General features: G+C 64.0%; 3 protein-coding genes and 1 long non-coding RNA gene across 4 annotated transcripts; 2 read left to right on the top strand and 2 right to left on the bottom strand.

Moving 5' to 3' along the window:
- Positions 1-1,034: 1,034 nt before the first annotated feature.
- Positions 1,035-1,415, bottom strand: LOC130600931 (uncharacterized). The gene is made up of 2 exons (XR_008972551.1): positions 1,310-1,415; positions 1,035-1,237 (listed from the first exon to the last, which is right to left on the bottom strand). It is a non-coding gene; the product is annotated as an uncharacterized LOC130600931 (long non-coding RNA).
- Positions 1,416-1,778: 363 nt separating this feature from the next.
- LGI3 (leucine rich repeat LGI family member 3) lies at positions 1,779-5,383 on the bottom strand. Its single transcript, XM_057412630.1, has 9 exons — positions 5,286-5,383; positions 4,386-4,766; positions 3,847-3,918; positions 3,690-3,761; positions 3,440-3,511; positions 3,267-3,338; positions 2,974-3,143; positions 2,736-2,900; positions 1,779-2,635 (listed from the first exon to the last, which is right to left on the bottom strand). The coding sequence occupies exons 1-9, from the start codon at positions 5,366-5,368 to the stop codon at positions 1,818-1,820; spliced, it is 1,905 nt and encodes a 634-aa protein (XP_057268613.1). The 5' UTR covers positions 5,369-5,383; the 3' UTR covers positions 1,779-1,817.
- SFTPC (surfactant protein C) lies at positions 5,367-6,326 on the top strand. Its single transcript, XM_057412602.1, has 5 exons — positions 5,367-5,429; positions 5,527-5,673; positions 5,808-5,948; positions 6,026-6,136; positions 6,219-6,326. Exons 1-5 carry the CDS (start codon positions 5,367-5,369, stop codon positions 6,324-6,326), a joined length of 570 nt encoding a protein of 189 aa, XP_057268585.1.
- A 1,454-nt stretch (positions 6,327-7,780) lies between these two features.
- On the top strand, positions 7,781-9,290 carry LOC130600921 (pulmonary surfactant-associated protein C-like). The gene is made up of 5 exons (XM_057412616.1): positions 7,781-8,046; positions 8,270-8,605; positions 8,677-8,787; positions 8,861-8,971; positions 9,103-9,290. The coding sequence occupies exons 1-5, from the start codon at positions 8,005-8,007 to the stop codon at positions 9,196-9,198; spliced, it is 696 nt and encodes a 231-aa protein (XP_057268599.1). The 5' UTR covers positions 7,781-8,004; the 3' UTR covers positions 9,199-9,290.
- The last annotated feature ends 1,204 nt before the right edge of the window (positions 9,291-10,494 follow it).

The following is a 10,494-nucleotide window of genomic DNA, read 5'->3' as shown; positions in this document are numbered from 1 at the left end:
AATAGTAGTAGTAGTAACATTAGTAGTAGCAATAGTAGTAGTAGTAGTACCATTGGTAGTATGAGTACTAGTATTAACATTATAATAGGGACGGGCAGCCGCAATGTCATTTTTAAACACATATAACCCCAAAGAAAAGCGTGGAAATCTCCTGGGGACGCGGGGTTTGTGTTGCTGAACGAGGATGCAGCGTAGGGAACAAGCCCTTCCCTGTGAGGGCGGTGAGGCGCTGCCGCAGGGTGCCCAGAGAGGCAGAACTGGACGAGCTTTCTGCTCCCCTCCCACCCCAAGCAGTGCGTGCCTGTGCACAGAGCACCCGGCCCTGGTTCGGGCTGGGGGAGCGCCGCTGGGTCCTGCCAAGGCAACCGAGGGCAAGGTGCTGAGGGTGTCAGCACCGCCCTGACGCGTTGGTTCAGCGGGACCTGAGCTCAGCCCCTGCGCAGTCCCCACCTCGCCTCGCCCGGGTTTAGCCGTGCTGAACCCTGCAGGAAGCAGAAGCTGTTTTCTCCTCCTGGAGCCAGCCCCGGCATCACCTCCCCGGGCACCTCCCCTTGGTTGCGCATCCCCAGCGCACCCCAGCTCATGGGTGCTGTTGGGACCCTTCAGTGCCTGCTCCCTGCGCTTCACATCTGCCTTTTCCCAGTAGGGAAACTGAGGCAGAGAAGCGTGGCACTGCCCAGTTAGTGCTGCGTGCCCTGCCTTGCACCCCGCAGTGCCACCCGTGGCATTCCCGACATGGGGAAGAGCCCATGGAGCCACAGAGGTCAAACCCTGCTCCCAAAGCCCCGCCTCGGGGTGCCTGCTACCGCTGAGAAGATCTTTATTTGTGAGCGTAATTGGTGGTTTTTCACATGCAGATTCAATCCCTGGGAGACAGGGAATTGCTGCCCTGGAAAACCAGCTTGGGGGAGCCTAAAACAAGGGGTTCCCCCTTCCCGGGCTCGCTGGGGCTTGTGCAAGGGAAGAGGGGTGCTGTGTGGTGATGGCGGGCGGGACGTGGTGCTTGGGCACGCAGCAGCGCAGGCAGACGCAGGCAGCACTCACAGCGGGTTTATTCTGGGAGCGTTTCGGTGGGCACGGACAGCTCGGGAACAGCTGGAACACCGCGTCCTGCCCGGCAGCGGGTACAGGGACCGCCTGGACATGCATGGAGGGGGACGGGAGCAGGTCAGCCCTGCTTCTGGTGGTGGTGGCACTACCGCGGAGCATCCCATCTGCCTCAGAGCATCCCATCCTCCTCAGGGCATCCCATCTGCATCCACACTGGAGCATCCTCCTGGCGCCATCTGCCTTGAGGCACCTCATCCACATCCACATTGGAGCATCTTAATGGCCTCAAGCATCCTGTCCTTCTCGAGGCATCCCATCCACATCCACATCGTAGCATTCCCCTGGCCTCAAGCATCCTGTCCTCCTCTGGGCATCCCACCCACCTTGAGCATCTCATCTACATGGGAGCACCCCAGTATCCTGGGAGCATCACATCCACACACACCCCCCCCCCCCCCTCCCCACTGCAGCCTCCACCCCATTGCCCCAGGTTCCCCCCATCCCTGTCAGCCCAAACAGGCACTCACAGGCCTGCAGGGGAGGGGGTGTCCCGTTATCCTGCCCACATCCCATGGGATGTCTGTGGGTGCTGCATGTAGGGATCCCAGGACTCCTGGGGGAACTGGGGGCTGTGGGGCTGGGTGATGCCCTGGGGAGGATTGGCCGGGGCGGTGAACACGGGGGGTTGTGACCATGGGGCAGTCGGGTGCATGGGCATCCCCAGGCAGAAGCCGCGCTGGGGCCGCGCTGGCAGCTCGGGGCCGTGTCTAGAGGCTGAGGTCCACCACCACGTGCCGGTAGACCAGGGTTTTGGCCTTGAAGCTGGGGGCCAGGAGGAGCTGCACGTCAGCAGCCAGCACGGAGCGGAAAGCCCTGGGCGCCTGCACCAGCAGCTCCTGGAACTTGGTGAATTTCTGCTTCTCCTCTTCCCACAGGTAGACGTGGGTGAAGGAGAAGTCACTGCCCAGGGCCAGGTACTGCCGCTGCCCCACGGAGAAGGGCTGCATCACCATGGAGCCACGGGACGGCAGCGTCTGCAGCTCCACGAAGCGCTGCCCTTCCCAGCGCACCACCTTGGAGTCGCCGATGTAGCGGCTGAGGCAGAGGAACTGGTCCCGCTTCACCCTGAAGTGCTTCACCATCTGCACGTCCAGCATCTCGCCCACCTCCCCCTGCGGCGCAAACTGCTTCTGTGCCCGGTTCCACTGGTAGATGACGGGCGCCTGGGAGCTGCTGGCGATGATGAGCCGGGGTTTGCCGTCGTTCTCCACGTACTCCACGTCGGTGTCGCGGTGCCAGGGGTGCAGCGCCTGGTGCGAGTAGAAGCCGTTCTGGTTGAGGCGGTAGAGGCTGGTGGAGCCCGCTTTGGAGCTGTCGGCAATCACAAAGTACCACTCCCCCTCGATGGGGAAGGCTTCGATGTCGTTGGGCTTGCGGATCTTCTGGCTGTCGATGTCCTGGATCTTGATGAACTTGTCCACGCTCGTGTCCCAGCGGTAGATGTAGGAGCCGCCGAAGAGCTGGGCCACCACCACGTAGAGCTGCTCCTGCGCCACGATGGGCTTGCAGTGCACTGCGGAGTGAGCTGCCGGGCAGGCCCACGTCACACTGGGGCCGTGACTGCCCCAGAGCACCCCAAACAGGGGCCATGGCATGGGAAGGGACCCCCGGCACGGGCGCCTTACCTGGGATGTAGTCAAAGTCCCGCAGCTTGCGCTCCACGTAGTCCCACTTGAGGATGGCGCAGCTGCTGGCACCGGGCTGCGCCAGGGCCACGTACAGGTCACTGGCGTAGATGAAGGGCTCGGCCGACACCGACTGGAAGGGCAGGACCTGGTGCACCACAAAGTCTGCGGGGAGAGGGGGCAGTGAGGGTCTGAGCATCACCTGGGCGCGGGGCGATGGGTGAACGTGTTCCCTCACCCGTGGTGATGCACTGGAAGTCCCCGAGCACCAGGTCCTGGATGCGCTGACCCTCGAAGTGCCCGGGGCTGCTGCAGAACACGGGGGGGACCGTGGTGTTGGTGCTCTCCAGCCACTCCACCAGCCACTTGATCTGGCAGTCGCAGGCCAGCGTGTTGCCACGGAGGTCCCTGGTGTGGATGGCACTGAGTTAACCCAGCCCCAGTGAGCTCCAAGCACCACAGGGCCACCCGCAACCCATCCCGGTGTCACCCACAACCCATCCCAGCGCCCCAGTGCCAGCACAGCCTTACAGGTCGCTCAGGATGTCCAGTGGCTTGAAGAGGTCCCGAGGCAGCGTCTGTAGGTTGTTGTTGGCCAAGGACCTGTGGGATCAGAGGGGTTGTGGAGGTGACACCACACAGTGAAGGGACAAGAGACATTCGGTGTCCCTGGGGAATGCAGGATCCCCGTTCCCAATACTCACAAGTGGGTCAGGGACTTGAGCCCACGGAAAGTGGCCTTTGAGAGAGCCTGGATGTCATTGTTCTCAATGAACCTGGGGTGGGAGGAGATGGTGGCACGAGGGACAGGTTCCTCTGACCCCCCCACACCCTTTCCATGCCCTCCCCATGTCTCCATCCCCATCCCTGTGTCTCCATCCCCACATCCCCATCCCCATGTCCCCCTCCCATCCCTGTGTCCCCATCCATATCCCCACGTCCCCGTCCACACACAGGTACTGGAGGTGTGAGAGGCCGGCGAAGGCGTTGTCCCCGATCAGTGTGAACTTGTTGGAGTTGAGCAGGCTGCAAGGAGAAGGGGAAGGCATCAGCACAGGGCGGGCAGGGTGGGAACATGGGGACACAGCGGGATGCCAGGGCGGACACGTACAGGAACTGCAGCGAGGGGATGTGAGCGAACGCTGCCTCCCGGATCTCTGTGAACGCCGCGTTCACCATGGTCCTGCCAAGGAGAGGAAGCTTCAGGAGAGGGAACGGCAGCAGGAGGGGTTCCACCACCCCAGTGCCCCCCTGCACTGTCCCTGCTGCCAGCTGGTGCACGCCAGAGCAGCCCCACACATGAGCACACACACGCATCCACCGTACACGCAGCACACACACGGCTGCTGCCCCACCGTGTCCCCAAGCACCCACCAGCCGTGTCCCTCTGGGGCTCTGGTCCCCAAGGTCACAGTGGGGACAGCTCCATCCCTCACTGATGCAGGAGAGCTGCCACCGCTGCAGGACACAGGGACCAGTCCTGGGATGTCCCCAGCCCGCTCCGTCCCGCAGAGCACCCACCATACCCCACACCAGCACACATTTACTCCCCCTGGAGCACAGCGGGGCTGTCCCTGCATGCCCAGGGCAGCATCACCCCCGCCAGCCCTGGGCTGTGATGCGCTCCCTGTCCCCATCCCCAGTACTCACAGCGAGATGACCTCGGGGGGCAGGTTCCTGGGCACGGCTTTGGAATCCACGCAGAACGCAGTGTCCTGGGTGCAGGAGCAGCTCGGGGGGCACGGGGGCGGCCGGGGCGGCCGCCGACCCTCCGCGGGCTGCCAGAGCCAGGCCGAGGCCAGGAGGAGGAGGAGGAGAGCGGGGAGCCGGTCCCTCAGCATCCTCCTCCAGCGCCGCAGCTCCATCGCGCCCCGGCCTAGCGCTCTGCCCGGGGCTGGTCCCTGTGCGCCCGCAGCGCCCGGCAGCGGAGGCAGAGCCCGCTCCTCCTCCTCAATGCCCGCAGAGCTCGGCGGGGAAGGGACGCGACGGGGGCTGCCGGCCCGGAGCTGCAGCGCGCACCATGCTCGGGCGCTGCGGGAAGGAGGGCGGGAGGGATGCGGTGAGTGACAGCCGAGCGGCCGCGGGCGCTCACCGCTGTGAGCGCGCAGAGACGGCGGCGCGCACGGGAGGGGGCTGCGGGGTGCCCCTGGGGTGCCCCACGAGGGGGGTCTGGAGGGAGCCCCCATCTCTCGTCGCAGGGGTGGTGCCACCGGAGCTCAGGCACCGAAGCGTTGCGTTGCCCCGGTGCTGCAGTGCTGGCAGCGAGCGCCGGGCATTGTCCATCCCGTCCCAGGCACCGCATTCCCGGCCAACAAAGAGCCCAGCCAGCTCCTTCCTGCCCACCCTGGGGGGGGCCCGCAGCTGCCCATGCACTGAGCAGGCTGCAGGGACCGGGGTGCAGCACCCATAGGGGCGTGTGCTGAGGGTGCTGGGCGCTGGCATGCTCGCTCTGCTGCCCACTGTTTGCCTTCCCCCCCTTCCCAATGCCGGGAAAGGGCTCTCGGAGGTTTCATCCCCACTCCCTGCCTCAGCAAACAGCACAAGTGGTACCTTGGCAGCTCCAACCTCCTCCCATCCTCCCGGGATCCTATAAATGCCCCCGGTTCCAGCTGGCAAAGAGACAGGAGCCGCATGGAGAAGGAGGGCGAGATGGATGGCAGCTCCAAAGAGGCGCTGATGGAGGAGGCACCTCCGGTAAGGAGCACCCATCGCTCGCCCCATGAGCTGCTGTGGGGCTGAGCACCATCCACCTGCGCCGGTGCCTCACCCAGGTTGTCCCCTGTGTCCCCAGAGGTACACGGCCTCCCCGCGCCTGCCCAGCATCTCCCCTCAGCTCAAGAGCCTGATGATGGCAGCAGTGGTGATGCTCATCCTCATGGTGGTCATCGTCACCTTCCTCCTGCTGGGGCTGCGCATCACTGAGACACATGCCGAAGCGGTGAGGGGAGGGAACCGCAGTGCCGCCGGCTCCGGTGATGGGATTGGGAGGGTTGGGAATGGCACCGGCTGCTGGTGCTCCGCAGGGATGGGGCTTAGACCCCCACAATTTCCCCTGACCCCCCTGCATGGCAGGTCTTGCGGATGACCATCCATGGGCTGGACGGCGAAGGGACCCCCCAGCACCTCTCCTTGAGCAAGAAAGAATGGACCGGGACGTTCGCCGTGCGGGATGGGCTCAACGCCTCCGCCGTGGTGGTCTATGACTACAGCAAGGTGCGAGGGCCGCGGGCGCAGGGGAGGGTGCAGGGGCAAGGATGGGGCTGAGCATGACCCGGGTCTGCCTCAAACAGCTGCTGGTCGGCTACAGGTCCTGGCGCCACCGTGCCTGCTGCATCACCCGCATGGACCGGGACAGCATCCCGGGGCTGGACGCCGTCACGGAGAGCTTCCAGCGGCGCCAGGTCAGTGCTGGTCCCCCCCGGGCAGCAGCGGCTGCAGGGTGGGCTGCTGCAGGCAGTGACCCCTCTGTTGTCTCTCCTGCAGGCTGAGATGAAGGAGGATGGGGACAAAGCCGTGCCCCTGGCCGACCGCTCCATCCTGGGTACCAGCATCAACATCCTCTGCAGCACCGTCCCTGTGTACTGGGCATAGCGTGGATGGGGCCAGCCCGTGCTCCCCACATTGTCTACCAATGCTCAGGCATCCTTCTCCTCCTCCTCCTTTGGCAGCAGCCATCCCACCATAGGGGTGCTCCATCTGCAGCCACTCGGCACCACAGCTTTCCCACCACTCTTGTCATATAATAAACCAGTGGGATTTGCTTCAGGATTAATGCTTGTGTCTGCAAAGTAAAGCCTGTGCCACTGCCTCAAGTGCTGCTCTTATCCTTCCCTGCCCCAGGGTGCCAGGGACCCTCTGGTGTCCTAGGGATGTCTCCCTGTGGGATGGAAGCATCCTTCGTGTCAGTGTGCTCGGTCCAGCCCCATACAGGAGGGCTCAGGCACTCCCTTCCCAGGTCAGCAGCACCCCTCAGCATTCCACACCAAGCTCCCAGGGCCAGTGTCCCCCCAGTGCCCTCCCAGCTTGCATGGGAGGAGGATGAGGCAGCAAAAGAAACCTCCACAGCTCCATGGGCACAGGCAGAGCCGGGGTCTGGGCCACCAGGGCTGAGCAGGGCACCCACAGACACCCCAGTCCTCTGCTCCCTCCATCCTTGTCCATGGCAGCCCCAGCTCCTCCAGCTCCAAGTGCTGCACCAGAGAATGGGGGATCAATGGGATGGGAGGGAGAAAAGAGACCGCTAGGACCTGATCCAGGCCCCCAGGAGCGCGGTGGTGCTGGGCAGAGTGGTTTAACCTTGCAACAGGCACTAACTCAGCCTTGTCCCCACTGCCAAGGGTCACAGCGGGAGGGGACCTGCGCATTGCCATGCACTGACATGGGGCCAGCAGCCCTGAGCCCGCATTGCCCCGGCAGCGCCGGGACGAGCAGGGTGAGCAGAGCCACAGGAGGTGATGCACAGAGCACATGGGGCCAGAGAGCAAACAGCAGGAGCCACTCAAGGGGCTCCCTGCTGCCCAGCACCCCAGGGTAGGGCATGGGGTGCACCCTTCACCCCGCACCCCGCGCCTGGGCTCCCAACAGGCCCAGACCTGCCTGGAGAGGTCCCAACCCTGCTGCAGGAGAGGCTTGAGCAATCCCAAGGGTCACCCTGCCCTGCCGATTGCACCACTGCGAGGCACACAGCAGAGCTGGGACCCCTCACCCTGAGCACATCGGCCCCGAAGCCCCAGCACCATCCATGTGAGCCCCTGTGAGCATCCTCAAGAGCATGGTCCAGGGACATGTCCTCAGGGCGAGGTGACCCTGCTCCCACCCAGCCTTGCTGGTTATGGGGCAGCGCTGATGTCCCATTGGACTTTGCCCACCCCGAGCAGCTCCATGTGCCCAAGCTAAGGGCAAAGGGCCGCAGGCACCGGTCCAGGTCTTGCTGCAGCCGGATGCTCCTCCCTGGAGAGCAGCTTGAACCCGCTCAGGAGGGTTTGCTTTGGACCAAGCCCTCGCTCCTAGACGGCAGAGAGCCCCCGGTGATGGGGACAAGTGCCCTTAGGAACTCTTGAGCTGTGGGTTCCCAGGGGCGTGCAGCACTGGGGAAGGAGGTCAGCAAACAGCACTGAAGAGGTTTGCATGGCAGAGCCCAATTGCGCACCAGGACCACGACCTCCTTCACAGGGGCCACTCCACTCCCCACCCCATCACCCTGGTATAAAGCCCTGTGGTGTGGCCACTGCAGGGCTGGGGGCAGGAGGAGGAGGAGGAGGGAGCAGCCATGGAGGGCAGCATGAAGCAGGTGGTGCTTGAAGAGCCGCTGGTGAGTCTGTGACCCGCACTGGGGTGGCAGCACCGTGCTGCCCCTGTGCCCAGCAGAGATGCTCAGCACAGGGCTCTGCCGTTTGTCCCCGCAAGGCACCAGTGTGGTGAAGAGCCCACGGGACGCTGCCTCCTGGAGACTCAGGGGCATCCCTCCTGCACCCCCTGCTCCTGTATCCTTCCCCTTCACCCCACTTCTCCCCCTTTCTCTCCCATGCCCACAGGACCCGGAGAAGGGCTGCTGCGGCACCGGGTGCTGCTCCAACGGGTGCTGCAAGCCGGGCTGCTGCTGTTGGCCCTGCGCCGTGTGCTGCACCAAGTGTGCGCGGTGCTGCATGCCCCGGTGCTGCCACTGTCCCGGCTGCCCCAGCTGCGGCGGCTGCATCAAGCGGTCGCTGTGCTTCGTCCCCCGCCTGCTCTGTTACCTGCCCCGCAAGCTCCTGAGCTGCCACCGCCTCAAGTGCCTCCTCCTGGTGGTGCTGGTGGTGGTGCTGGTGGTGGTCATCATCGCCGGAGCCTTGCTGATGTGGCTGCGCGCGGACCAGCGCCACGCTGATGCTGTAAGTAAGGGACCCCCGGAGCCCCCATGAGGGGATGCAGCAGGGTGTGAGCTTCCCACCGTGCCCCACAGGTCCTAAGGATGGGGCTCTGGAGAGAACCAGCCTGGGAGGAGGATGCAGCCACGTTCTATGTGGATGGTGGGGATGGAAACCCGGCCACGGTCATCTATGACTACAAGAATGTAAGTGGGGAGCAATGGGGAGGATGGGGAAGGTGAGACGGGACCGTGTTGATGTGGCTCTACCTGCAAATAGCTGCTGGTGAGCTACAGATCCCAGCTCCACGGTGCCTGCTACATCGCCCACATGGACAAGGACAACATCCCTGGGCTGGACACCATGGCTGAGGCCTTCCAGCGCCGGCAGGTGAGTGCTGGTGGACCTGCTGGGACAAGGGGGGGACACACAGCTATGCCCTGGGCAGGATGCGTTGTGCAACACCCTCCGTGCAGCATCGTGCTGCTGCTGCCTTAGCCTTCCTTCTCTGCCCTCTCCAGGATGAGAAGAGACTTGCCATGCCCCTGGCTGACCGCTCCATCCTGGGCACCACCACCAGCATCCTCTGCAGCATTGTCCCCATCTACTGGGCTTAACCTTGCTGGGTGGGTGCAAAGGGTCCCAATGCCTGCAGGGGACCATCCATCCATCCATCCCTCCCTCTATCCCTCCCTCCATCCATCCCTCCCTCCATCCCTTCTGCCATCCATCCATCCATCCATCCATCCCTCCCTCCCTCCCTCCCTCCCTCCATCCTTCCATTCATCCCCATCATTCCCAGCACCTCCACAGCTGCACCCCTCACCACACCCTGATTTTGGGGGCTGAGCAGGAGGTTTTGGGGGGCATGGGGTGGGTTTGGACGGTGCAGGGGCTGAGCAGGGGTGGGTCTGAGGGGTGCAGGGGCTGAGCAGGGGTGGGTTTGAGGGGTGCAGGGGCTGAGCAGGGGTGGGTCTGAGGGGTGCAGGGGCTGAGCTTCGCCGGGGTCTGGAGGCGGGGGGGCGGTGCCTGCTCGGGGCCGTCTGTTTTGTCACTTAAATCTCAGCTTCGCCAAGCCCAGAGCGCAAAATGAGCTTAAAACCCCCGTGGCATTCACGGAGCGAGCGCTCGGGTCCTGTCCTTCCCCTGCTCCGCAGCTCCCGGCCTCCACAGCGCCTGAGGGGCTCTGAGCGGGGCTCGGGGAGTTTCTGCCTCAGCCACAGCCTGGGGGGCTCAGGGGGCACCCCCCGAGCACGGGGCCGAGCTGGAGTCGGTGCTGTCCCGCCCTGCGGAACGGAATAAAGGAAAGGGGGAAAATGGGGTCTTGGAGCTGTTCCTGGCAGCAGCCGCCCGCCTGGGGAGCAGCTGTGGGAGCGGGCACTGCCGGGGGACCGGGATTGTTAGGACCGGGATGGTGGTGCCATCAGGATCAGGCACTATCAGGACGGGGATGCTGGTGCATTAGGATCAGGCACTATCAGGACGGGGATGCTGGTGCATTAGGATCAGGCATTATCAGGACGGGGATGGTGGTGCCATCAGGATCAGGCACTATCAGGACGGGGATGGTGGTGCCGTCCGGATCAGGCACTATCAGGACGGGGATGCTGGTGCATTAGGATCAGGCACTATCAGGACGGGGATGCTGGTGCATTAGGATCAGGCACTATCAGGACGGGGATGCTGGTGCATTAGGATCAGGCACTATCAGGACGGGGATGCTGGTGCATTAGGATCAGGCACTATCAGGACGGGGATGCTGGTGCATTAGGATCAGGCACTATCAGGACGGGGATGCTGGTGCATTAGGATCAGGCACTATCAGGACGGGGATGCTGGTGCATTAGGATCAGGCACTATCAGGACAGGGATGCCGGTGCTAGCAGGATCATTATGATGCTGTCCCGGGCCGC

The sequence above is a fragment of the Pezoporus wallicus genome, unplaced genomic scaffold, assembly GCF_028554395.1.
Source record: "Pezoporus wallicus isolate ANWC-B61680 ecotype Strahan unplaced genomic scaffold, APGP_CSIRO_Pwel_v1 contig_13296, whole genome shotgun sequence".
NCBI classification, from domain to species: Eukaryota; Metazoa; Chordata; class Aves; order Psittaciformes; family Psittacidae; genus Pezoporus; species Pezoporus wallicus.
Note: the sequence above shows the minus strand (reverse complement) of the source record. Positions and strands in the feature narration are given on the sequence as shown.